This window comes from Drosophila grimshawi, unplaced genomic scaffold, assembly GCF_018153295.1.
Source record: "Drosophila grimshawi isolate 15287-2541.00 unplaced genomic scaffold, ASM1815329v1 contig_311, whole genome shotgun sequence".
Classification (NCBI taxonomy): domain Eukaryota; kingdom Metazoa; phylum Arthropoda; class Insecta; order Diptera; family Drosophilidae; genus Drosophila; species Drosophila grimshawi.
The window spans coordinates 8,503,287-8,527,524 of NW_025063098.1; the positions used below are offsets into that span (position 1 = coordinate 8,503,287).

General features: G+C 42.8%; 8 protein-coding genes across 10 annotated transcripts; 5 read left to right on the forward strand and 3 right to left on the reverse strand.

Annotated features, from left to right (window-relative positions):
- The first annotated feature begins 60 nt into the window (after window positions 1–60).
- On the forward strand, window positions 61–5,059 carry LOC6563377 (spastin). 2 transcript variants are annotated; one of them, XM_001989963.3, is made up of 6 exons: window positions 61–1,124; window positions 1,655–1,825; window positions 2,113–2,346; window positions 2,675–2,853; window positions 2,920–3,178; window positions 3,246–5,059. In XM_001989963.3, exons 1-6 carry the CDS (start codon window positions 365–367, stop codon window positions 3,989–3,991), a joined length of 2,349 nt encoding a protein of 782 aa, XP_001989999.1. In that variant the 5' UTR covers window positions 61–364; the 3' UTR covers window positions 3,992–5,059. The 2 variants fall into 2 exon arrangements, with proteins under 2 accessions (XP_001989999.1, XP_032593141.1); XM_032737250.1 differs by lacking the exon at window positions 2,113–2,346 and having other exon boundaries at window positions 62–1,124.
- A 552-nt stretch (window positions 5,060–5,611) lies between these two features.
- LOC6563376 (nucleolysin TIAR) lies at window positions 5,612–8,622 on the reverse strand. Of its 2 annotated transcripts, none has more exons than XM_001989962.3 (4): window positions 8,195–8,622; window positions 7,165–8,112; window positions 6,997–7,087; window positions 5,612–6,622 (listed from the first exon to the last, which is right to left on the reverse strand). In XM_001989962.3, exons 1-4 carry the CDS (start codon window positions 8,420–8,422, stop codon window positions 6,459–6,461), a joined length of 1,431 nt encoding a protein of 476 aa, XP_001989998.1. In that variant the 5' UTR covers window positions 8,423–8,622; the 3' UTR covers window positions 5,612–6,458. The 2 variants fall into 2 exon arrangements, with proteins under 2 accessions (XP_001989998.1, XP_032593697.1); XM_032737806.2 differs by having other exon boundaries at window positions 6,997–7,090; window positions 8,195–8,621.
- A 2,064-nt stretch (window positions 8,623–10,686) lies between these two features.
- Window positions 10,687–12,347, forward strand: LOC6563375 (replication stress response regulator SDE2). The gene is made up of 2 exons (XM_001989961.3): window positions 10,687–11,434; window positions 11,491–12,347. The coding sequence occupies exons 1-2, from the start codon at window positions 11,342–11,344 to the stop codon at window positions 12,127–12,129; spliced, it is 732 nt and encodes a 243-aa protein (XP_001989997.1). The 5' UTR covers window positions 10,687–11,341; the 3' UTR covers window positions 12,130–12,347.
- LOC6563374 (beclin-1-like protein) lies at window positions 12,119–13,702 on the reverse strand. The gene is made up of 3 exons (XM_001989960.3): window positions 13,490–13,702; window positions 12,367–13,414; window positions 12,119–12,307 (listed from the first exon to the last, which is right to left on the reverse strand). Exons 1-3 carry the CDS (start codon window positions 13,602–13,604, stop codon window positions 12,202–12,204), a joined length of 1,269 nt encoding a protein of 422 aa, XP_001989996.1. The 5' UTR covers window positions 13,605–13,702; the 3' UTR covers window positions 12,119–12,201.
- Window positions 13,703–14,405: 703 nt separating this feature from the next.
- LOC6563373 (phosphatidylserine decarboxylase proenzyme, mitochondrial) lies at window positions 14,406–16,045 on the forward strand. The gene has a single exon (XM_001989959.3). The coding sequence runs from the start codon at window positions 14,422–14,424 to the stop codon at window positions 15,733–15,735; it is 1,314 nt and encodes a 437-aa protein (XP_001989995.1). The 5' UTR covers window positions 14,406–14,421; the 3' UTR covers window positions 15,736–16,045.
- Window positions 16,046–17,336: 1,291 nt separating this feature from the next.
- LOC6563372 (rhodanese domain-containing protein CG4456) lies at window positions 17,337–17,932 on the forward strand. The gene has a single exon (XM_032737807.2). The coding sequence runs from the start codon at window positions 17,360–17,362 to the stop codon at window positions 17,861–17,863; it is 504 nt and encodes a 167-aa protein (XP_032593698.1). The 5' UTR covers window positions 17,337–17,359; the 3' UTR covers window positions 17,864–17,932.
- A 398-nt stretch (window positions 17,933–18,330) lies between these two features.
- Window positions 18,331–20,506, reverse strand: LOC6563371 (heat shock protein 68). The gene has a single exon (XM_001989957.2). The coding sequence runs from the start codon at window positions 20,310–20,312 to the stop codon at window positions 18,417–18,419; it is 1,896 nt and encodes a 631-aa protein (XP_001989993.1). The 5' UTR covers window positions 20,313–20,506; the 3' UTR covers window positions 18,331–18,416.
- Window positions 20,507–21,802: 1,296 nt separating this feature from the next.
- Window positions 21,803–23,985, forward strand: LOC6563555 (heat shock protein 68). The gene has a single exon (XM_001989956.2). The coding sequence runs from the start codon at window positions 22,004–22,006 to the stop codon at window positions 23,897–23,899; it is 1,896 nt and encodes a 631-aa protein (XP_001989992.1). The 5' UTR covers window positions 21,803–22,003; the 3' UTR covers window positions 23,900–23,985.
- The last annotated feature ends 253 nt before the right edge of the window (window positions 23,986–24,238 follow it).

Sequence of the window (24,238 nt, forward strand, 5' to 3'; positions counted from 1 at the left end):
ATTGAAACGGCACAAAAAAAAAAAACGGCGCTCATGAAAATACACACACAGCTATATTTGAGAAAATGAGCAACAACAATTAACAAATAGCGCGCGTCGAGTGTGTGTTCCATTTCAGTTTATTTGTTCAGTTCCGTTCATTATTTAATCGCATACGCGTTTCACATTACTTGTTCTTTGTGTCTAGCGGAATCATTAAAAAAAGGAGTGCAAGAGAGGAAAACTTCGTTTCCAAAGTTTTTTTTTTGTGGGTGTGGGTGTGGAGCTGGAGAGGCGAAGGTGGAAGTGGATGAGGAGCGAAAGAAGGAAAGAGAATCGCATTTGAAAATTGTGAGCGCGTGCTGCGTCGCCCAAATCGATATCGATGGTACGCACTAAAAACCAATCATCCTCGTCCAGCGCCAGCAGCAGCACCAAATCGCCCGTCAAGATCAGTGGAGGCACCACCAATCGCAGTCGCAGCTGCAGCGATGCACTAATCGATGACGGCAATAGCAAATCCAGTTCAAAACCCACGTCCAATAATCGTCAACGCACAACGACAAACAATAATACAACAGCAATAACAACAACGCCGGGCAGTTCACCGGATAACGACGACGATGACACCACCACCACCGATGCGGATCTGACGCCGACCAGTGGAAACGCACCAAGAGGCGGCAACTCGTCGGTGCACAAGCAAAATCTTTACGTTGTTTCATTTCCCATTATATTTCTGTTCAACGTATTGCGCTCTCTGATTTATCAGCTGTTTTGCATTTTTCGCTACTTGTACGGCGCGAGCACAAAGGTGATCTATCGCAGTCCCAATCGTCGCGACTGCAACATCGAAATTGTCGTCCAAAACTCCAAGGAGCAACAGCAGCAGCACCAGCATCAGCAGGCAATCATACATTGTCCATTGGAGCGCAGAGGCAACATTTCGGGCATTGAGCAGACATTGGCACAAGCACTGCCCCAGCGACAACGCGCAATTCAACCGCTTGAAATGGCTGGCAATCGTGCGGGTGGTAATTATTCACCCGGTCCGGGTGATCCACTTCTGGCCAAACAGAAGCATCATCATCGTCGTGCCTTCGAGTACATTTCCAAGGCGCTCAAAATTGATGAGGAGAATGAAGGTAAATACAAGTTTTGTGTTTTGTTTCTTGGGGTTGCTTTTCCAACGGCTGCTGGAGTGGTGCTCGATGAGTCATCAACACACACACACACACCCGCACACACACACATACGCAGCCAGCTGGCTTTGTTGGTGTCATATTTTGTATCTCGTGTCGTATTTTTCTGAGCTGTGAGAATCAATAGCTGCACACAGACATGTGTAAATTCTTTTTTGCCAATAGAAATAGACAAACTAAGTTTCCTAAAGTTGTGCAAACATATAACCAAAAAAAGTGTCATTCACGATCTTGTATATAGCTTATAAATTCCTGGTCAGTCTGCTTAGAATGTATACTTGTTTTTGGCATGCAAGTTTGCAGTCAACAATAGTTAACTATCACCTTTCATATTACAATTATTCAGTCACTATTAATTCTTAGACTTTTCCCTCTTAATTCATGAAATGGGTACAGGGTAATTGCTAGTCGTTCGCTCTCTTAGTTTTTGTTTCAATTGTCCCTTTGTCTAATTTTTTATGTTTTCTGTGCAGGCCACAAGGAGCTGGCCATTGAACTGTATCGCAAGGGAATCAAGGAGCTGGAGGATGGCATTGCCGTTGACTGCTGGAGTGGACGGGGCGATGTCTGGGACCGTGCCCAGCGACTGCATGACAAAATGCAGACCAATCTCTCCATGGCCAGGGATCGTCTGCACTTTCTCGGTGAGTAGCTGTTATAGAGAGACAGCTTAAGTTTATATACCCTAGCAGTGCATGACAAGAATAATAGATACAGTATATAATATAATATAGATGTGCCTGCAAGGGTATTTAAACTTCGCCACAGCCGTAGTTAACTGTTGTCTCTTGTTATTTTTTTTATTTTGTTCTTTTGATTTATGTTTTTTTTTTTGCACCTTTTGTTTTGTCACTGTGTTTTGCACACATTCTTGATTTGCGCCCCCATTCGCGCCCATTTCCCCATAAATCCCCGCCGAACGACGAGGCAGCTTTGCGTGAGGAAGATTTGCAACTGCAACGCTTGTCCCTCAAGGAGCAGCAACAGAAAAAGAAGTCGCCGCAGCAGCAACCACAGCAGCAGCAGCAACATACATTCAAGCAACCCATGTTGGTGGGTCAAACGAATAGTAGTGGAGGTAGTGGTTCCACAAAAGTACCGTTACGCAGCAGCGGCTATGGACTGAAGCCAAGCGCCACAAACATATCCAGAGCCATGCCAGCGGGTAAGTGCCGTATCACATTTAATACGTCAGCAACTGCAACAGCAACAAAATCCAAAAAAAAAAAACAAAAGCTAAAGCACCCCGTCCAGCAATGAGGGACAACAACAAGAAGCCACGACTCTGCAAGCGATCAATCAGCGTTTTCCTCACATTTTCACTGAGCCTCTCTCTCTCTCTCAATCTCAATCTCTGCCTCGCATTTCCACACGGCGCACTGCATGCATTTTTTATTTTTCATTTGATTTAGCTTTTATTTGAGTCCCAACCAAAAATGATTAGCTTCTTCTAAAAGTCAGCAATTTTTCATTGAAATTTCTCTCGCATGCAGCCTCTGGCCGTAAGCTGACCATTGGCAACAAGCGTCCCGGCAATCTGCCCGTTGTTAACAAGTCACAAACGCTGCCGCGCAATCTGGGCTCAAAGACAAGCTCCACATCCGTTGGCGCCGCCTTGCAACGCCAGCCAGGCAAAACAGCAGCGACTCCGCCGGCGGTGCGACGTCAATTTGTAAGTCGCTTCGAGCCTGGCTTATTTATGTATATTTATATTTTCAATATGTGTTTGTATTTGTAGTCATCTGGACGCAATACGCCGCCTCAGCGTTCGCGGACGCCGATTAACAACAATGCTGCCGGTGGCAGTGGCAGCGGCGCCAGCACGCCCATGGTCAGTGTGAAGGGTGTGGAACAGAAGCTGGTACAGCTCATACTCGATGAGATCGTTGAGGGCGGCGCCAAGGTCGAGTGGACAGACATTGCTGGCCAGGATGTGGCCAAGCAGGCGCTGCAGGAGATGGTCATTTTGCCGTCCGTGCGTCCCGAGCTCTTTACGGGTGCGTTGCTATTTATTCTAATATATTATTTAAATATTCAAAATGTTAATATTCTACTGCTGTTTAGGGCTGCGTGCACCAGCCAAGGGCCTGCTGCTCTTTGGTCCGCCCGGCAATGGGAAAACGCTGTTGGCCCGCGCCGTTGCCACCGAATGCAGTGCCACATTCCTAAACATCTCGGCCGCCTCGCTGACCAGCAAGTATGTGGGCGATGGCGAGAAACTGGTGCGTGCTCTTTTCGCCGTGGCACGCCACATGCAGCCATCGATCATCTTTATTGATGAGGTCGATTCGCTGCTCTCGGAGCGCAGCAGCAATGAACATGAGGCGTCGCGTCGCCTTAAAACCGAATTCCTGGTCGAATTCGATGGGCTACCGGGCAATCCGGATGGGGATCGCATTGTTGTGCTGGCAGCCACCAATAGGCCGCAAGAGCTGGACGAGGCTGCGTTGCGTCGTTTCACCAAGCGCGTCTATGTTTCACTGCCGGACGTACAAACACGCGAGCTGCTGCTGAATCGTCTGCTGCAGAAACAGGGCAGTCCGCTGGATTCGGATGCCCTGGGTCGCTTGGCCAAAATCACCGAGGGCTATTCGGGCTCCGATTTGACAGCGCTGGCCAAGGATGCCGCCCTGGAGCCGATACGTGAGCTGAATGTGGAGCAGGTAAAGTGTCTGGACATCAGCGCTATGCGTCAAATTACCGAGAAGGATTTCCACAATTCCCTGAAGCGCATTCGCCGTTCGGTGGCGCCGCAAAGTCTCAATTCGTACGAGAAATGGTCACAGGATTATGGCGACATCACCATTTAGTTTGATAGCGTTTTTTTCGCCACAATCCCCCCCAAACTTTAGTTTCTATATATATATATATATATATATATGAATACATATTTTTCGTTGTCAACACCACCCACCCAAGCCACCACAAATGCAGCTGATTGGTTTTGTGCCCAGTCCAAGGCAAAATCCAAGGCTAAGCACAATCTAGGCCCGAATCTAGGCCAAACAAGGCCCACTTGTCCAAGTCGACGCAACCGTATGTGATGTGAGTTATGGAATTTACTTTTTGTCGTTCGTGCTGTTATTGCAGTTGCGACATGCAACTTGCAACTTGCCACTGCATTAGTTTTTTCATCATTGACTCTTATTTTTAATAAATTTATAGAGCGTTCATTAAGCGTTTAGCTTTTATCTTCTTAGTAGATTTAATTGTTTCACAAGTTTTGTTATGAATATTGAATTTAAGTTCATTTGTATTTGTATTTTTTCTCCCAGTGTGTTAGGATCTATCTATAAGATTAACATTGTTTGAAAAGCTTCGTTCTATGTATTTTTAGTGCTATATTTGAAGAGTACATTATTGTAGCTCATACGAAACATTTAGAAATATTTAAGCAAAATTGTGTTAAACATATTACTGGAAATTATACTCATTTATTATGTCTGTATTTTATTTAAGAACAGTTCATTCAATGTTTTTTTTTTTTGGAAAATGTAATGTGTTTCTCTCTTTTCCATCGTGTTAATAAACTATTTGTAAACATTCCATGTACTTAGCTAAACATCGTTTAAAGGGCTTAAGCATTATTTCGTGGCATTCATAAATTGTTTGCAAAATACTACTTCCATAGCTGTACTACTTCCAATTGAATATAAAACATTATTATATTACTATTATTAAATTGAAGGCGATTCAGTTGTACAGTTTATGCCATAAACAACCACAACCATAGTCATATAACAAATTGTTTTAGTGTGAACACATCACATCAGCCCAAAAACTAAATAAATAAATAATTACACCTAATCGTAGATATAAGCATAGCCCTAAGATAAAAACTGCGCCACGTTGAATAAATTAGACACATTTCACGAGTACCGATTTAAGGAAGCAGCTCTCAAACATTAACTAGATTTTTAGGTTGCTTCATTAATGTACAATAGCTGCTGTTGTCCACATCTTTTGTCAGCCAATTCCATTTATACTATTATCTGCCTACTATTATCATTTAAATAGAATCGTTACCAAATTATATTGTACCTAGAAACACACACAAACACACACACACATTGCTTACGATGCTAATTTACAGCTTAATGCAGCGCCGCCAACAATTTATATGGTTTAACTAACTAAAACATATATAAACTAAAGCGGAAAATAAAAACGATTTCAACATACCAACATTTCCAATGCGCTTTTTTCTAGGGGGAGAAATCGAAAGCGAACTATTTTCAAAGTTAAATGTTGACAATTGAAAGTCAGATTTGAGTGTTTTTTTTTATATATTTTTTTGTTTCTTTATTTTACATTTTACATACATATTTCACACATCGCAAATATGAATATGTGTTCTCATTTACAATCGCTTAATAACTAAATTTGTTTATGCTTTTATTTTCGGCCTGTTGTTGTTTCTTCTGCATTTCTCTGCATTATCTCTCTGTTGACACACATATCCATCAACAACGATCTAAATTGCAAATCCACAATTACAATTTGCTTTGTCACGTTTCGATTGTTTTCTTGTATTCTTTTATTTTTGTTTTGTTTTGTTTTATTCAATTGTTGATGTTGTTGTTTAAAGTTTAGGTTTTTTTTTGTTTTTGTTTCCGTTTCTTGTATATACGCCTATATCTGCCTTAAATTACAAATCATTAAATTATTTTAACATGTACTTAGATTGGATTAGATTGTTACAGCTACCCGCCCGTCGTCCGTCGCCCAGAGCTTTAAAGCGCTGCTGCTGCTGCACGCGATTCAACTTGTAGTTCAACGCTTTGCTTCGACCAACTCTGCTTTTCTACTTTACTCTTTTTTTCTCTTTTCTTTTATTTGCTAAAACGCACTCGAAATCTGCATGACAAACGGTGATTGATCACAGCGATAAATTATCAATCCGAATGTTATCGCATGTAACGTAACACAGCGTAACGTAACGCAAAAGCAAACGCATGTGTAAAATGAACGCAACGCAACGCAAGAAACGATTGGAACTGAAACATTTTAAGGTAAATTCAACTGCGATTTGTTGTCGTTGCTGCTGCTGTTGCTGCCGCCGTTGTTGTTGTTGCTGTTGTTGTTGGCATCGATGATGAGGGTGGTGGTGGTTGCTGTGGTTGTGCTGATATCCGATGATGATTCGGAAACGATCTTCGACTGATGTACTAAGTGGTGTGGTGGCGGTCGCTGATGCGGATGCGCTCGTTGGCTGCTGCAGCGTTGTTGGCTGTTTGGATTAAGCAGATGTCGTCGAAGCAGGCGTCACATCTCAGCTCATTGGGTTTGATATTGTGGCATCGCAGCGCTGTACATCATCTGCGGGGCAAGCGAACCGTTCGCGGCTGCAGCCGCACTAGCAGCGGCACTCACACCGGGCACCACTGTGGTACCGGGCACACCCCATGCCATATTTGGGGGCATCACACGGTACCCGGCAGCTGCAAGAGCAAACAAAATGATGTGCTTTAACAATATGTACACTAATTAAAAATTAAGCAAAGTATTTTTGCTGAAGCAAATACAATATGCAACAATCTACAAACGATATTAGTCTAAAGTTGCACAGAAACAGAAAATTACTTTACTTATACATAGCACAAAGAGGCAACTTAAGCTTCATTGTACAGAATATATAATATATATATATATATATATATATATATATATATATTGATATATATATATATATTGATATATATATATATATATATATATATATATTGATATATATATATATATATATATATATATTGATATATATATATATATATATACTTATAGATACTAAACTAATTGACTAATGAATACGTACGCACGCCTCCCGCCTGTTGAGCACTGGTAGTGTAGGCATAAGGATAGTAGCCCTGCTGCATGTACTGCGTTTGCATCTGGGTCGGATAGCTCTGCTGGAGGAGTTATGGAGATGGTTAGTGAAAGATCGATTCAATTAGAATAAGGACTGCGACTGCTTGCTACTCACCGCCGGTGGATACCAGTAGGCCATTTGTTGGTATGCTGCCGCATAGGGATACTGACCCTGCGCCGCCGCCGCAGCAGCTGCGATCTGTTGTTGGGGCGTTATCATTTGACCGGGCAGAGCAGTACCAGTGGCAGCAGCAAGCTGTTGCTGTGTCATCATTTGGCCTTGCATGCCAGCAGCACCGGCAGCGGCAGCTGCATTGGCAGCCGCAACAGCGGCCACATTAGCCGAGGCAGCTGCCGCAACAGCGGCATTAACATTGTTGACGGAATTATCGCCGCCATTCTCCTTGCCCCAGAAGCACTTGACATGATTGCCGTGCACCTCGGTGTTGTGCGTATGCTCGATGGCGCGTGCCGCTGCCTCTTTCGCAACGAATTTGATGAACGCGAATCCCTTGTCCTTGAAGACGCGCACATCCTGAATGGGGCCAAATTGCATGAAATGTTTGTGCATCAGCTCATCGCTGATGACATGGGGCTGAAAGCCGCCACAGTAAACGGTGGTGTTTGTGGGACTCGATTGACTGTACACCTCCTCGAAGGTGTGTCGCTGGTTGTTCTTGATGCCATTGCCGGCACCACCACCGCCGCCCATGCCACCCATGCCGCCACCTTGGCCACCCGACTTGGACGATTCCCGCGGTGGTGGTAACTTGCGTGTCGACCAATTCGTGCGTATCGAACGCGATCCAATCCATTGGCCATTCATTGCCTGAATTGCATTCTCGGCTTCGGCCTTCTTCACAAAGGATACAAAGGCATAGCCCTTGGACTTCATTGTCTGTGGATCGCGGACAATGCGACAGTTTGATATCTCACCAAATGGTGCGAATGCCTCGCGCAGCGTCTCCGTCTCAATCTCTGGACTGAGATCACCAACGAATATGTGATGGTGCGAACTGATATCTGTCTTGGGCGTATTGCCCGGACTAGTGGCCCAGTTGACCTGTGCATCAGGAAAGCACACATGTATATATTATATATATATATATATATATATATATATAGGAAATAGAGGTAATACCCACCTTGATCTCTTTGTCGAGAAAGACACGTTTGTTCATGGCGGTCAGGGCGGTGCTAGCCGCCTGATAGTTGGAATATTCGATGAAGGCATAGGGATCATTGCCTGGTTCTCTGATGATTTTACAGCTTTTAACTGGGCCCATTTTGCCAAAGAGCGCAACGAGCAGTTCCTCCGATACCGTACCATCCAGATTGCCCACATACAACGTTTTTGGTTGTGACTCGTCCATTGTTTTTTGTTTTGTTGTTGTTTATTTAAATGTTAACTGTCTGCCTGGTTGTGTGGCTCAGATTATTGCTTATCGATTCTGCTACAAATATCCACTGGATGTGTTGGGTATATCAACTACTCTCTATATATCTAATGTCCACATCAATACAAAACACTGTTATATTAGCAAAAAACTAGATGCCTGCGATTCCTACCTATTTTATTTTAATAATAAAAAATGCACGCACGCTCACAATCATATACAAAACCTATATATATATATATTTATGTATATATATATTTTATATATATTTTTCAACTTGGAACAACTAAAGACTTCAGTTAATACCTAACAACGAAAAACTTTACTAAAATTTTATCTTTTGCAAACACTTTTTGAATACTTCCCAATTTTTGACTTTACAACTAATCTATATATTAATATATCCGTGTATATAGATCTAGATATATAAGTTAATAGTAAATCTTTTTGCTTAACGCTGAGGTTCGTCGTTTATTGCTTTCGCTTTCGCTGTTGTTGTATTTGTTGTTTTTCGTGTTGCTGTTTGTTACGGGTTTTTTTTTTGCAGGACTGCCTAATTTGTTCTCGATAAATTTCTTTAATATATATTCTAACTATGCGCTAATGGAGTGTTTTGGAATATATTGATGTGCTCTTCTCTAGCTTATTTGACTCCAGTTGTTGTTGTTGTTGTCTGGTTGTACATACTCCATGAGAGTTGTACACTAATTTTAATCTTTTGTTTTAACTATATACCAATACTTGTTGTTGTTGGCGTTGTTTTTGTAGAAAAATTTTAGCTCTCTAGGTTGTATATAAATCAACTGACTTTCTGATCATTTCTGGTACAAAAATCTTATGAATTATTATATAAACGTTTGTTTCAAGTGAAAGTTCGCCCGATTATGCTTTGGATTCGAAGTTGAAGACTGGAATCACTGCAACAAGAAGAAGAAGATGAAGACGAATAAAATTAATGATGAAAATAATTGGATGGAGAAAAAGAATGTTCGTTTTGTGTGACTGCTAAATATTTAATTATATTTTTTGTGTGGAAATTGCAAACACAATCCACAACTCACAACCCACAATCCACATAATACATTACAAGCAAGCAGGCAGGCACCAGCAGCACATGATCGGAATTATTGCTTTGAGGAACTAGTCCGAGCATTTGATATGGGGATAATGTTGTACGAGTTTCGAGAGTGCGAATATATGAAACAAAGGCAGCGGGTAACGCAAAAGCATTGCAGACACACACACACACGCGCGCACACACATATACGCAAACACACACACCCGCACGAGAGCGCTCTCCCGAAAACAGAATGTGAAACAAGGGCCGCAGCAGTCTCAGCTATTCGTATTTATTTCTCTCATCGATGAAAGCTTCAGCAACTGGCGTTGTATTTAATAAATAAAATACATGCAATTTCCTTGATTTAATTTAATATTTTTTTAGCAAAAGTAATTATAGAGCGTTAAAAAACCCTCACACACACACGCGCGCGCATAGAAAAAGAGGGAGAAAGAAAGAATGAAAATCAACTAGGAGATGAATGACCGTCGATAACAAAATACACAATGGAAGAGAACAGAGAGATAGAGGAAAATTGCAAAAACCGAAACCGGCCGAAAAAAAACATGCACGGTTGCATTAGTTGAATAATATCAGTAATAATAAGTAATCGACTTGATAGTAGTATTGCAAAAATATAAATATAAAATGACAAATTTAATTTGCATGTTAATTCGCCATAATCTTGATTCTATGAGCAAAACAAAATAAAATGAACCGCGGCAACACGGTCGGAAAAATCAGAAGGCGTCGCGATTGTTTTTTTGTTTGCATTTCTTCGGTTGCTGCTCACATGAGTTGCCACTTATTTTGCTATTTTGTTTTTGGTAGTTGAACATTGAAATTAAAATTAATTTCAATGCAAATTATCTGCAGAGTTTACACAGGTTTTTTTCTTTACTCAGACAACCACAATTTTTTTTTTAGTAATCGCGCTGTTTTTTTTTTATTATTTATATATTACACATGCATAAATGAATATATATATTTATGTATATGTATGTACAATATACAAATGCATATATGTATGTGTGTGTACATATGTATGTTCTTCTTCTTGTTCACTTTTCTGCTGCCATCTTTTATGCTAAGCGTTGTTCGATTCGCCGTTTTACCCCTCCTCCTCCTTCTTGAAACTGATGCAGAATGCTAGAATTATCATTAACACAACTACCACCGCTGCTGCTGCCAACGTCCGTACACTGTCCATTGTTCGTGGCTGGCATCGCTTCAGCTTAGAATTTCTGATTTCGTTCCCCAAAATTCACTTAATTTTATTGCGCTCTGTGACGTGGCTGCGACTGTAAATTTACCGCATTTCACTTTCGCATCGCTTTTTTCACACATATCATTCGTTAGCAAATTACAATCGCTACCGGATTTTGTTCAGTTTCAATTTCTTCCGTTATGTTAAATTGGTGAAATAGTTCTATAAACGCGTCGCCAAATTTTTACCTTTCGTCGTCTAAAATGCGAACTAATTAAATGAGCACTTTGTGTGTGAGAGTGAGTGCTGCCAACTCGGCTCAAATGTATTGTTTCAATGGCGGCAACTTGGCAAATGTCCGAAAAACAATGAAATTACTATTGCTTCGATCATAAAAGCTTTTTACATTATTATATGTAGTAATAACAATTGTTTTCCACATTAAATCAACAAAGTTTAAACAATTTTTTGGACATTTCAATTAACAGTGGATAATGTGGCAACGCTATCCGGCCTGATAAACGCTTGCATCACCGCTTTCTCTTTCTAACGCACGCTAAAACGGCAGTTGGAGCTGCACAAAGCAGAATAGCCAAGAAGTACAAAAGTAGAAAAGAAAATTCATAAAATGATGATTAATATTTTAATAAACAATAAGCAGTTAATTACTGTCAATACCACAGATATTCAACAAATATGCACACACATCGAAGAGGCAACAGTAAGTAATTAAAATATCTGATGTAATCTAACAATTAATGCCAACATTTTCCATAGCATTTGCAATCCGACGAATTTTACCTTCTCAGCAATGGCAAACGTCTGAATCGAAATATTTCCAATCAAAATGAAATGCAGACTATCCATTGCATGCTTCGGCAGGTGGGCGGCAAGGGCGGATTCGGTTCCATGTTGCGTGCGATTGGCGCTCAAATCGAGAAGACCACAAATCGTGAGGCATGCCGCGATTTGAGTGGCCGTCGGTTGCGCGACATAAACGAGGAGAAGCGCGTCCGAGCTTGGCTAGAGAAGCAGGGAGAGCGTGAACGCGAAGCAGAGGAGCGTAAGAAGCGCAAAATTGAGAAGCTGCTGGCGGTGCCAAAGCATGAATTCAAGGACGAGGAATACGAGGAGGCACGCGCCAAATTGACAGAGAAGGTGAACAATGCATTCGAGGAGGGCCTCAAACAGCTGACTGATCCAGTGGCCAGCGATGCACCCAAAGCCACATCCAGCACAAATACTACAACAATTGGCAGCAAGCGCAAAGCCAATGCCAACGATTCAAACACGAAGCTCATAAAGAAGAAAAAAGGCGCACTTTGGATGGACGACGAGATTTCTGGTAGCGATTCCGACACCGATGACAGCGAAGCCGACGCAGCTGACACAAAACAAAAATTAATTAAATGTTAAAGGATTTATTTATAGTTTGTGTAGTACTAATTACTATAGTTAAATAAAATGACAGTTAAGCGACAGCATAAATCATTGCGTTACGAACTGAGACGACACCCAGGCTAGCCCCCATTTTAGATTGGTTAGCATGAACTTTAAGGCTTTCGTCCAATGTTCCTCCGAATTGAATTGTATTCTGCAAGAAAAGTAATTTAATAATTTGATGAGCAATTTTAGTTGACTTTAGTTACTCACTTGATGGGGTACGTATTGCCCGTGGAAGGATCAATAATTTTGCCTTTTTCCATTTTGTAGGGTAGCAGAAAGTCGGTATCGCGCTTCTCTACCTCTTTCTGGAACTGTGTCAGGCAGTCCAGGAACGCCACCATGGCCGCATCGAATTTGGTGTCCCAAAAGAACTTAAAGCCACCGCTGCCATAGAGCGGTAGCTCCCGATTGTCACCCAGCACCTCGACATAGGAATGATTGCCAAACGGAACCACGCGATACCGTTCAAATGTTAGACCAATTTTACGCGCCAGCGCTGACAACAACAGGACTGTCTGTCCCCAGGCAGCATTAATCTCTGACCAGTCAACGGAGACGGATGGAAGGCGACCCAATCGAAAATTGTTGATTGTGCCAAAGTGCCCGGCATGCCAGATGTGAAATGTTATATTGAAGATGTTCGTATCACGCAACTTGTCTAGCTGCTGTTTGGAGTAGGCAATCTGACACTCGAGACTCCGCTTGTCGTCCTCCGTCAGCATCAGTTCGCGCCGATGCTTGGTGTACTCGCGCCAGTAGATTTCCTCTTGCTCATGCAGTTTTTCCTTTTCCAATTCCTCCTGCTCGATGGCAGCATTTAACACTTTCTCCTCGGCCTTAAGACCAGCCAGTTCAGCTAGTAATTGTTGTTCACTTTGCTTCAGTTCCTCCAACTCTTTGTCAAGAGCATCGACGTTGGGACCCTCCTGCTGCTGTTCCAGCTCATTGAGATACGTTTGGTAAACATGCCACTCATCTTTCGCAATGCGCAGCTCTCGGTCCATGATCTCCAGCATGGAATCGGCGCACTCCTCGCACAGTGGATGATCAATTTCCGAGTTTGAAGAAAGGCAATCAAATAGCTCTGCTTTCAGCTTGAATCCAGCACTCAGTTTTTTGTTATAAAATCCATCGGAGACCATAGTAAAGCCAGTGCCGTTGATTGAGTCAGTCAGTCTGAAAGGCGGCACAAAATGGTCAAAGCTGTTGGCATCCTGTGGATCAATTGTGTTCACATTGCCGCCATAGATTGGCACTGTAAGCAAACGTAACATTAATTAATATAAGTTTTTACATATTTTTTGTATATCTATTTTGTGTTGTTGCCCACATGAAAGCTCAGCCATTGCATGCTCGCTAATCTTCTCCAGATGCTCGTCCAGCACAATGGGCTGCAGGCAACGTTGGCAGGCGAACGAGACCGGCTGCTTATCCGCCTCACTCATGATTCCGCCTAGTCAAAGTTTTTCCAGCATAAAACTTTGCGGTTTTCGCAACAAAATGTAAAATCCAATCATCAATCAGCTGTTTGCAGTGCTGATTGCAGAGTTGCCACCCTTCGCCAACAGAGCTGTGGCGCAGTTAAATACGTATTACAAAAGACACCAAAACAAATGCGTGCAAAGCTTGGAAAAATACACATAAAAAACAGTAAAATCTAAAACCAGTTTTTGTTTGTTTGTTGTTTGGTCCACTAACAGAATTAGGCGTGCGCCAATTCAACCTTGAACAACGATTGCTTTTGTTGTTATTACAAATCACCCGCAACTACTGCTGATAAGCAGACGCTCTCTCGCAGAGCATTGCTTTTGTTTTGGGTGAGTGAGGAAAACGCAACGCACAAAAAACCACATGCGACGTAGTCGTATTGGCGCCTTCAACACACAAATAACCATCTCAATCTCTTCGACGCTTGTGCGTTCATTTCAATGTTTCAGTTGTCGCCAGGCAGTGCTGCAATACGGAAGTCTTTTGCGCCCTCTCACTTCGTATTGAATTGAATTGAATCAGCAATTTTCTGACTTAAACTCTTGACCAGCTGCAGCCACATGCGCATGTATACAGACTGAAATAAGTATCTGTTCATTTAGTTTAATTTTTCGCATCACAGAAGCACACAAACGACGTACTCAATCTGCTGAGTAGAGAGCAACGCACGCTCACAAGAGTTAACAGGTAATACGTAATCAGTGGCGACTGCGGCGGCGTGGTCGCAACAACAATACCACCTACAACAGTGGGAAATCTTGAGAAAATTTGAAAATGGTTTCATATTTCGTACCGCGCGCCCGCTTTCTGCTTAAGGCTGGCAACCTGCGCAAGACCATCCAGGATCAGCAGCAACAGCTGCAGCCGAAGCATACTCAAAGAAATGGCAATTTGCCCCTCGTGCGACACTTTCGACAATTGCCCAAAAATGATACAAGCAAGCTGGCAAACAAGCAGGGTCAACAACCTATCGGCAAACAGCAGACCCAGCTGCAGGTGCGTCGCAATGCCATTTCACGCTGGACCGGCTTCTTGTTGCGCTGGGCACCCATGGGTCTGTGCGTTTTTGGTGCCATCGAATGGCAGTTGCATAAATTTCGTTCCATTCGGGATGGTGCACCACGCACCGCCTCCGAGTTCCAGTCGCGCGTTTACTGCTCGCTGCCGTTGCGCATCATGAGTCGCTGCTGGGGCTGGCTGGCTGCTTGCTACATGCCCAATCCGTTGCGTCCGTATGTCTACGGCTGGTACTCGAGCATGTTTAAGGTTAACATCGAGGAGGCTTTGTATTCGGATTTTAATCACTACAGCAGTATGGCTGAGTTTTTTACACGTCCCCTGAAGGAGGGCGTGCGGGTTATTAATGGTAAATCGCCACTGGTTTCACCTGCCGATGGCAAAGTGCTGCATTTCGGCAGCGCCAGCGACTCCCTGATCGAACAGGTGAAGGGCGTCAGTTATAGCATCGAGGATTTCTTGGGACCGCTGCAGACGGTGGAGCAATCGAGAGAGGCGATGAGCTATGCACAGGCCCTCAAGCAAAAGCGCGATGGCTCCACAGAGCTGTATCAGTGCGTCATATATTTGGCGCCGGGCGATTATCATCGCTTTCATTCACCCACCGCCTGGGAGCCGACAGTGCGACGACATTTCTCCGGTGAGCTGCTGTCGGTGAGTCCCAAGGTGGCCGGCTGGCTGCCGGGACTGTTCTGTCTGAATGAGCGTGTGCTCTACATGGGGCACTGGAATCATGGATTCTTTAGCTACACAGCGGTGGGTGCCACCAATGTGGGCTCTGTGGAGATCTATATGGACTCCGAGCTAAAAACAAATCGTTGGAACGGTTTCAAGGTCGGCGCCCATCCACCGAGCACCTACGAATACGACGAGCTGCTGTTAAATGCCAAACAGCACGGGAAGCAATCCCTGCAAAAGTTTGAAAAGGGTGATCTAGTTGGCCAGTTCAACATGGGCAGCACCATTGTCCTGCTGTTTGAGGCGCCAAAGAACTTTCAGTTCGACATTGTCGCTGGACAAACAATAAAAGTGGGCGAATCCCTGGGACACATTGCTGCGAATCGCAATTAATGATGAATTTCCTGAAGAGGCCATAACTGTATATGACTAAAAGTCTATATTAGTAGACTTATCCTAATCGATGCGAATGGTTCGTGTATTGTATTCGATCATAAGCTATCTTTTACACACATATTATTTGTATAAGCTATAGAAGATTTAGCCTTATGTACCTATTTGTATTTAGTTGCCAAATGATTTAGTTGTATTTGCGATTTCATTAGTAGTAAGAACCATAAATGTTTACATATTTTTTGATTAATAAAAAAGCAGACAAAAAAAAACAACTAAATAAACCTGATAAATATGTCTGGAAAATGTTGTTTACAAGTTTTCATAATCTTTGATGTACAACAACAAACATTATTCCGTACTCGCCCTTATGGAAGGTGTTTACATGTAAGTCTATCAATTAGATTATTCCCAGCCCACCCGGATTCAATCGTTTTCTAAGGCATGCATCATTTAACAAAGGCGTTGACCTCATGTTCTTTTCAGGCACCTCTAAAGTGTTATCAGTGAATAGTATGTTAGCGGACCATGGGAAAAAAATTCATAGTCAGATTAAGTGCTTTCTAGTTTCTGATTAAACATCGCCAGACTGAAATGTTTGTAAAGCAAGAAAAAATGCGATAAAGATAAATTCGTTATAACGTTAAAATGCATATATAAAACCACCTAGTTATAAATTTTTATACATAAGAAGTATTTCGTCTCATATATGTAAAATCATGCAATAACTGCAGAAATGTAAGTAATGTAATAAATTTCATCGCTTATCAGCTCAATGTAAAAAGTGTTCTTTGGATTTTTGTATGTGGAATGTACATACAAATGTTTAATTGAATCCGGGATCGTGACTTTGCTTATATACATTTATAAATAAAATGTATTTAATTTCATATCTTAAAACATGCAATGACTGAGGGTTTGTAAACATTTCTTCGCCTATCAGTTCGATGTAAACAATGTTCTTTGGCCTTCTTAATATACATATACACTTTGTATGTAGGATGTACATACAAATTTGTATTTGAGTCCGGGATCGTGACTTTACTTATGTACATTTATAAATAAGAAGTAAGCATTTCATTTCATATCTTAAATCATGCAATGGCTGAGAAGCAGCAGTGTAAGCATTTCATTGCTTATCAGTTCTATGGGAAAAATGTTGTTGCTTTTTCTTTATAAATATATTGAATTTTTTTATATTTATATGTAGCATGCCCATATAAAGGTTTAATTGAGTCCGGGATCGCAAGTTTATTAAACAACTAATTGAACAAATCAGGCGTCACACACACACTCAACTAAATCATATGTTGTATGTGTGTGCATACAAAATAACGGATGGCTATTCGTTCAATAAAACACGTGATGTGAGCTCGATTGAGCTTTGCCTTGACACACACTCTGATCATGCAATCGGTTGGTAACAAAATTTATATTTATTTACTTTCGAACTAACAGATTTTTATACGCAACTGTTTATTTAAACAAAATGTTCTTGAAAATTGTAGTCTGGCAACGCTGTGCTCTAAACAGCTGACTGCCGGCGCTGTATTAATTATTATTGCCACAAACGCTTAATTTTACATAACGTTTGTTGTTTAAAATATTTTGGCACAGGCAAAAAATGTTTTTAAAATATACTCAGGTTGCAATTAGAGCAACGTGCCTCACAGTGCGACATCTAGCTACTGACTCCACTTATAATCTGCCGTTCAAATCGAAAATTCTCCATCAAAATTCTATCGGCGTCTCAAAACGTCTTTGCAGCAACAAAAGTGCTATTGGAATTGTGGATTACGCCGTCGTCAAGAAATTGTCAAAGGAGCCACAAAAGCTGCTCATTGATGTGCGAGAGCCAAAGGAGCTAAAGGAAACTGGCCAAATTCCATCCAGCATTAACATTCCATTGGGCATTGTCAGTCAAGAGCTGGCTGCCAGTGACCAGCTCTTCAAATCAAAATATGGACGCAATAAGCCAAATCCCGACACAGCACTAATATTCCATTGCAGGAGTGGCGTTCGCAGCTTGAAGGCAGCAGAAGCAGCCGCCGCCTTAGGCTTCACAGATGTGAAAAACTACGAAGGTTCGTGGCTGGATTGGGCAGAGCGTGAAGGATTGCCCAAGTAAATACTCAAAGACACAAACATACTCAAATGAATTATATATGTTTATCATTATTAATTTTATTGAATATATTTTAAATTACGTAAAATACATACAGTTTTATAAATTAATTTTTGGTTGTAAGATCGAATCATTACAATAAAATAAATTATTAATACTATTTATCATTTGAAATTCTAAATAGCTGCTATTTTTTAGTCGACCTCCTCGAAAAGACTCCTTCTTAAGATGCAGTTGGTTTGCTCAAAATAGGAACATCACAAGCAGCGACTGATTTTAGTTTATGGCCAATGACACAAATTTAATAGTTGAAAGAAAAAAATAAAGACTAGGTAAAAGTTTTTCGATCGACAACTCTAATAATTTTTGCCGTTGAGAGGTCTACCAACAGCATTGAAAAGTCGATAGTAAATTTCATTAAATAACAATGTTTTATTTAATCTGTATCAATAACATTTTCTTTGCTTAACGAAATAACATAATATATAATAAATGCTGTGAGATCTAATTAATACTAGTTATCATTAGGACTCTTTGGTTAAATGGCTGCTATGTTTTAGTCGACCTCCTCGACTGTGGGCCCCTTGTGGGAAGCTTGAGGATTACCGCCTCCGGCTCCAGATGCTTGCTGGTGCATCTTCGTCATGACTGGACTACAGAATTTAGTCACCTCCTCCAGCTTATGTTCGTACTCTTCCTTCTCCGCTGTCGTGTTGCCATCGAGCCACTTGATGGTCTCAGAGCACTTATCGAGCACACTGCTGCGGTCCGACTGGGTGAGCTTGTCGCCACCCTGCTCGGCAGCCTCTTTCACGCCAAATACATAGCTCTCCAGCTGGTTGCGAGCAGCGATTCTCTGGCGATGTTTCTCATCCTCTTCGGCGTAGGTTTCGGCCTCGCTCACCATGCGATCAATGTCGGCCTGCGAGAGGCGACCCTTATCATTCTTGATGGTGATGTTCTTGGCATTGCCTGTGCCCATCTCCTTGGCATTCACATTCAGAATGCCATTGGCGTCTAGGTCGAAGGTCACCTCCACCTTGGGCACACCGCGAGGTGCTGGTGGAATGCCGGTCAGGTTGAAGGTGCCCAGTACGTTGTTGTCCTTCGTCAAAGCGCGCTCTCCCTCAAACACTTGGACAGTCACTGCGGGCTGGTTGTCTGCGTATGTGGTGAAAGTCTTCGACTGCTTGCAAGGAATGCGGCTGTTTCGCTCAATTAGCTTCGTCATCACTCCACCAGCTGTCTCTATGCCCAGTGAGAGCGGTGCTACGTCCACCAGCAGCACATCCTTGATGGCGCTGCTCTCGTCTCCAGATAGAATAGCAGCCTGGATGGCTGCACCGTATGCCACCGCCTCGTCTGGATTGATGGACAGATTGAGGCTCTTCCCGCAGAAGAAGTTTTGCAGCAGGCTTTGAACCTTAGGAATGCGTGTTGAGCCACCAACCAGGACGATATCGTGGATTTGGTTCTTGTCCATCTTGGCATCGTTCAGCGCCTTCTCCACCGGCTGCAGTGTGTTACGGAACAGATCGCCACAGAGCTCCTCAAAGCGCGCTCGACTAATCTTTGTGTAAAAGTCATGACCCTCGAACACGGCATCTATCTCAATGGACGCTTCCGTGCTTGAGGACAAGGTGCGCTTCGCTCGCTCTGCAGCCGTCCTCAAGCGACGCAGCGCTCTCGGATTGGAGCGCAGATCCTTCTTGTACTTGCGCTTGAATTCGTCCGCCAAATGGCTAACCAGCCTGTTGTCAAAGTCTTCACCACCCAGATGTGTATCTCCAGCAGTGGCTCGCACCTCAAACAGCGAACCCTCGTCAATGGTCAGAATGGACACATCAAAAGTGCCGCCTCCCAGATCGAATATCAGCACATTGCGCTCGCCCTTAAGATTCTTATCCAGGCCATATGCCAAGGCGGCTGCAGTTGGCTCGTTTATAATGCGAAGAACGTTCAGCCCGGCAATGGCACCGGCGTCTTTGGTGGCTTGGCGCTGTGAATCATTGAAGTACGCCGGCACAGTGATGACGGCGTCTTTTATGGTGGTACCCAAATAGGCTTCGGCTGTCTCCTTCATCTTGACAAGCACCATCGAGCTAATCTCCTCGGGGGCAAAGCTCTTCTGTTCACCCTTGAACTCCACGCTCATCTTTGGTTTGCCGCCGTCGCTGACCACCTTGAAAGGCCAATGCTTCATATCTTCTTGAATCTTCGAGTCATCGAACTTGCGTCCAATCAAACGCTTGGCGTCGAAGACTGTGTTCTTCGGATTCATGGCCACTTGGTTCTTGGCCGCATCTCCGATCAGCCTCTCAGAATCTGTGAACGCCACATAGCTGGGTGTGGTCCGGTTGCCCTGGTCGTTGGCTATTATCTCCACCTTTCCGTGTTGGAAAACACCAACGCACGAGTACGTGGTGCCCAAGTCAATACCAATAGCTGGCATTCTGTTGTTTATTTGACTCTCTTCTCGATTGACAATCTCTATCCGTTTTCAACTTCTTGCTGTTAAAAGCAATTTAATGTGTTTCGCGATTTTCAATAAATATTAATAATGCTCTTGACTGTTTTCTTATTCCAAGTGTTAGCTTCTCTTTCCCAGTTCACTTTTTGTGTATTCACAATAATTGCTTGTTTGCAACTGTGCCGTGGTGGAAATTTGCTCTGCTATTTATACTCAGATACCGAGTGGTGGAAATTTCGAGATACCCCTTACAAGAACAGTGCAGAATGTTCGAGACGATTCAGGAAAGTGCGAGTGAGGCACATAGAGTGTGTTCGACTGCTTGTGGAATGGGTATGCGTAAAGGGGAATGTTTATTTTCAAAAACTGACCAGTCCAATATTTAATGCCAACTTAAATGGAATCTGGTTTGCAGTTGAATATTTGCTTAAATCGCAAATCTCGTTTTACCAGACAATAATTTTCAATAGAAATATTTAAGCCAGAAATCCATACGTATTATGTTTATTTGTATATGCTGAGTGGGCTGTAATAAACCAGTTTTTTCTTAAGTAAATTAATTTGATGTATTTTGTTTGCTTATATAACTTGGTGAAACTATAAATCTGTTCTTTTGCCTTCGCTTTTTGAGGCGACCGGACCGGATCACTATATTATATAGCTTGCTTAGGAAAACCGAGAAGTTTTAAGTTGTGGGATCGAGATCGGCGTAGACACTAAGGATACCGATGAGAGACAAAACTACTACACAAATATGGATAATTCAGTTAAAAGCCAATCGCGAAACAGAAAACATAAATAAAATTAGCTTAAAGCGTACAAAAAAAAAATATTTCGGAATCCGAACTAAAATTTAAATGCCAGCAGATTTGCTAGGGTTAGTAATCTTGGGTGTGTCCTTGTTTATTTATTTATCTACTTCAGTTTCAACTTTTAGAATCAGCCCTTCACTTACTTCACTTGGTGCTCTGAAGAGTCCATACCATTGCGGACTCATGGTGGCGAAATCTTTATTTATTATACAACTCGGGGAAATAAGCTACACAATGGACTAATCAATACATCGAAGCGTCCTCAAATTTTCTGCTAATAGCACTACGTAGAATGCTTAATGGCCACTAAAGAAATTAATGTGTTTTTTATGCATTTGGCTTAAAGATACTTTTACCACCCACGACATGACGTAGAAATTCGTAATAAACCAATAATAGAATTTCTATTTTCAATTGAATTTCTACTTCTACTTCTATTTATATTTTGTATTTTTACTTTTATGCTAAAAATAATTCGTTTCCATATGTTTATGAATTGTATGTACATATATATAATTTATACTAATGTATGTATCTCGCTCTCGCACTTTTCTGAAGCGTCTTGAACATTCTGCACTGTTCTTGTAAGGGGTATCTCAAAATTTCCACCACTCGGTATTTGAGTATAAATAGCAGAGCAAAATTCCACCACGGCACAGTTGCAAACAAGCAGTTATTGCGAATACACAAAAAGTGAACTGGAAAAGAGAAGCTGAAAAGCTAACACTTAAAAAAGAAAACAGTCAAGAGCATTATTAATATTTATTGAAAATCGCGAAACACATTAAATTGCTTTTAACAGCAAGAAGTTGAAAACGGATAGAGATTGTCAATCGAGAAGAGAGTCAAATAAACAACAGAATGCCAGCTATTGGTATTGACTTGGGCACCACGTACTCGTGCGTTGGTGTTTTCCAACACGGAAAGGTGGAGATAATAGCCAACGACCAGGGCAACCGGACCACACCCAGCTATGTGGCGTTCACAGATTCTGAGAGGCTGATCGGAGATGCGGCCAAGAACCAAGTGGCCATGAATCCGAAGAACACAGTCTTCGACGCCAAGCGTTTGATTGGACGCAAGTTCGATGACTCGAAGATTCAAGAAGATATGAAGCATTGGCCTTTCAAGGTGGTCAGCGACGGCGGCAAACCAAAGATGAGCGTGGAGTTCAAGGGTGAACAGAAGAGCTTTGCCCCCGAGGAGATTAGCTCGATGGTGCTTGTCAAGATGAAGGAGACAGCCGAAGCCTATTTGGGTACCACCATAAAAGACGCCGTCATCACTGTGCCGGCGTACTTCAATGATTCACAGCGCCAAGCCACCAAAGACGCCGGTGCCATTGCCGGGCTGAACGTTCTTCGCATTATAAACGAGCCAACTGCAGCCGCCTTGGCATATGGCCTGGATAAGAATCTTAAGGGCGAGCGCAATGTGCTGATATTCGATCTGGGAGGCGGCACTTTTGATGTGTCCATTCTGACCATTGACGAGGGTTCGCTGTTTGAGGTGCGAGCCACTGCTGGAGATACACATCTGGGTGGTGAAGACTTTGACAACAGGCTGGTTAGCCATTTGGCGGACGAATTCAAGCGCAAGTATAAGAAGGATCTGCGCTCCAATCCGAGAGCGCTGCGTCGCTTGAGGACGGCTGCAGAGCGAGCGAAGCGCACCTTGTCCTCAAGCACGGAAGCGTCCATTGAGATAGATGCCGTGTTCGAGGGTCATGACTTTTACACAAAGATTAGTCGAGCGCGCTTTGAGGAGCTCTGTGGCGATCTGTTCCGTAACACACTGCAGCCGGTGGAGAAGGCGCTGAACGATGCCAAGATGAACAAGAACCAAATCCACGATATCGTCCTGGTTGGTGGCTCAACACGCATTCCTAAGGTTCAAAGCCTGCTGCAAAACTTCTTCTGCGGGAAGAGCCTCAATCTGTCCATCAATCCAGACGAGGCGGTGGCATACGGTGCAGCCATCCAGGCTGCTATTCTATCTGGAGACGAGAGCAGCGCCATCAAGGATGTGCTGCTGGTGGACGTAGCACCGCTCTCACTGGGCATAGAGACAGCTGGTGGAGTGATGACGAAGCTAATTGAGCGAAACAGCCGCATTCCTTGCAAGCAGTCGAAGACTTTCACCACATACGCAGACAACCAGCCCGCAGTGACTGTCCAAGTGTTTGAGGGAGAGCGCGCTTTGACGAAGGACAACAACGTACTGGGCACCTTCAACCTGACCGGCATTCCACCAGCACCTCGCGGTGTGCCCAAGGTGGAGGTGACCTTCGACCTAGACGCCAATGGCATTCTGAATGTGAATGCCAAGGAGATGGGCACAGGCAATGCCAAGAACATCACCATCAAGAATGATAAGGGTCGCCTCTCGCAGGCCGACATTGATCGCATGGTGAGCGAGGCCGAAACCTACGCCGAAGAGGATGAGAAACATCGCCAGAGAATCGCTGCTCGCAACCAGCTGGAGAGCTATGTATTTGGCGTGAAAGAGGCTGCCGAGCAGGGTGGCGACAAGCTCACCCAGTCGGACCGCAGCAGTGTGCTCGATAAGTGCTCTGAGACCATCAAGTGGCTCGATGGCAACACGACAGCGGAGAAGGAAGAGTACGAACATAAGCTGGAGGAGGTGACTAAATTCTGTAGTCCAGTCATGACGAAGATGCACCAGCAAGCATCTGGAGCCGGAGGCGGTAATCCTCAAGCTTCCCACAAGGGGCCCACAGTCGAGGAGGTCGACTAAAACATAGCAGCCATTTAACCAAAGAGTCCTAATGATAACTAGTATTAATTAGATCTCACAGCATTTATTATATATTATGTTATTTCGTTAAGCAAAGAAAATGTTATTGATACAGATTAAATAAAACATTGTTATTTAATGAAATTTACTATCGACTTTTCAATGCTGTTGGTAGACCTCTCAACGGCAAAAATTATTAGAGTTGTCGATCGAAAAACTTTTACCTAGTCTTTATTTTTTTCTTTCAAATATTAAATTTGTGTCATTGTCATTAAATTAAAATCGGGCGCTATTTATGATGTTTTTATTTTGAGCACACCAAACTGCATCCTAAGAACT

Excerpts from the sequence above, each read along its gene's own strand:
- LOC6563555 (XM_001989956.2), top strand. The coding sequence starts at position 22,004 with ATGCCAGCTATTGGTATTGACTTGGGCACCACGTACTCGTGCGTTGGT.
- LOC6563374 (XM_001989960.3), bottom strand. The coding sequence starts at position 13,604 with ATGAGTGAGGCGGATAAGCAGCCGGTCTCGTTCGCCTGCCAACGTTGC. Across the intron at positions 13,415-13,489 it reads TGCAATGGCTGAGCTTTCAT|TGCCAATCTATGGCGGCAAT; the intron begins GTGGGCAACAAC and ends GTTTGCTTACAG. Across the intron at positions 12,308-12,366 it reads GGCAATACGTACCCCATCAA|AATACAATTCAATTCGGAGG; the intron begins GTGAGTAACTAA and ends CTTTTCTTGCAG.
- LOC6563376 (XM_032737806.2), bottom strand. The coding sequence starts at position 8,422 with ATGGACGAGTCACAACCAAAAACGTTGTATGTGGGCAATCTGGATGGT. Across the intron at positions 7,091-7,164 it reads CCTACTGGTATCCACCGGCG|CAGAGCTATCCGACCCAGAT; the intron begins GTGAGTAGCAAG and ends TAACTCCTCCAG. Across the intron at positions 6,623-6,996 it reads TCAACAGGCGGGAGGCGTGC|CTGCCGGGTACCGTGTGATG; the intron begins GTACGTATTCAT and ends TTGCTCTTGCAG.
- LOC6563377 (XM_001989963.3), top strand. The coding sequence starts at position 365 with ATGGTACGCACTAAAAACCAATCATCCTCGTCCAGCGCCAGCAGCAGC. Across the intron at positions 1,826-2,112 it reads GGATCGTCTGCACTTTCTCG|CTTTGCGTGAGGAAGATTTG; the intron begins GTGAGTAGCTGT and ends ACGACGAGGCAG. Across the intron at positions 2,854-2,919 it reads CGGCGGTGCGACGTCAATTT|TCATCTGGACGCAATACGCC; the intron begins GTAAGTCGCTTC and ends TTGTATTTGTAG.
- LOC6563371 (XM_001989957.2), bottom strand. The coding sequence starts at position 20,312 with ATGCCAGCTATTGGTATTGACTTGGGCACCACGTACTCGTGCGTTGGT.
- LOC6563375 (XM_001989961.3), top strand. The coding sequence starts at position 11,342 with ATGATGATTAATATTTTAATAAACAATAAGCAGTTAATTACTGTCAAT. Across the intron at positions 11,435-11,490 it reads CACACATCGAAGAGGCAACA|CATTTGCAATCCGACGAATT; the intron begins GTAAGTAATTAA and ends CATTTTCCATAG.
- LOC6563373 (XM_001989959.3), top strand. The coding sequence starts at position 14,422 with ATGGTTTCATATTTCGTACCGCGCGCCCGCTTTCTGCTTAAGGCTGGC.
- LOC6563372 (XM_032737807.2), top strand. The coding sequence starts at position 17,360 with ATGTTTTTAAAATATACTCAGGTTGCAATTAGAGCAACGTGCCTCACA.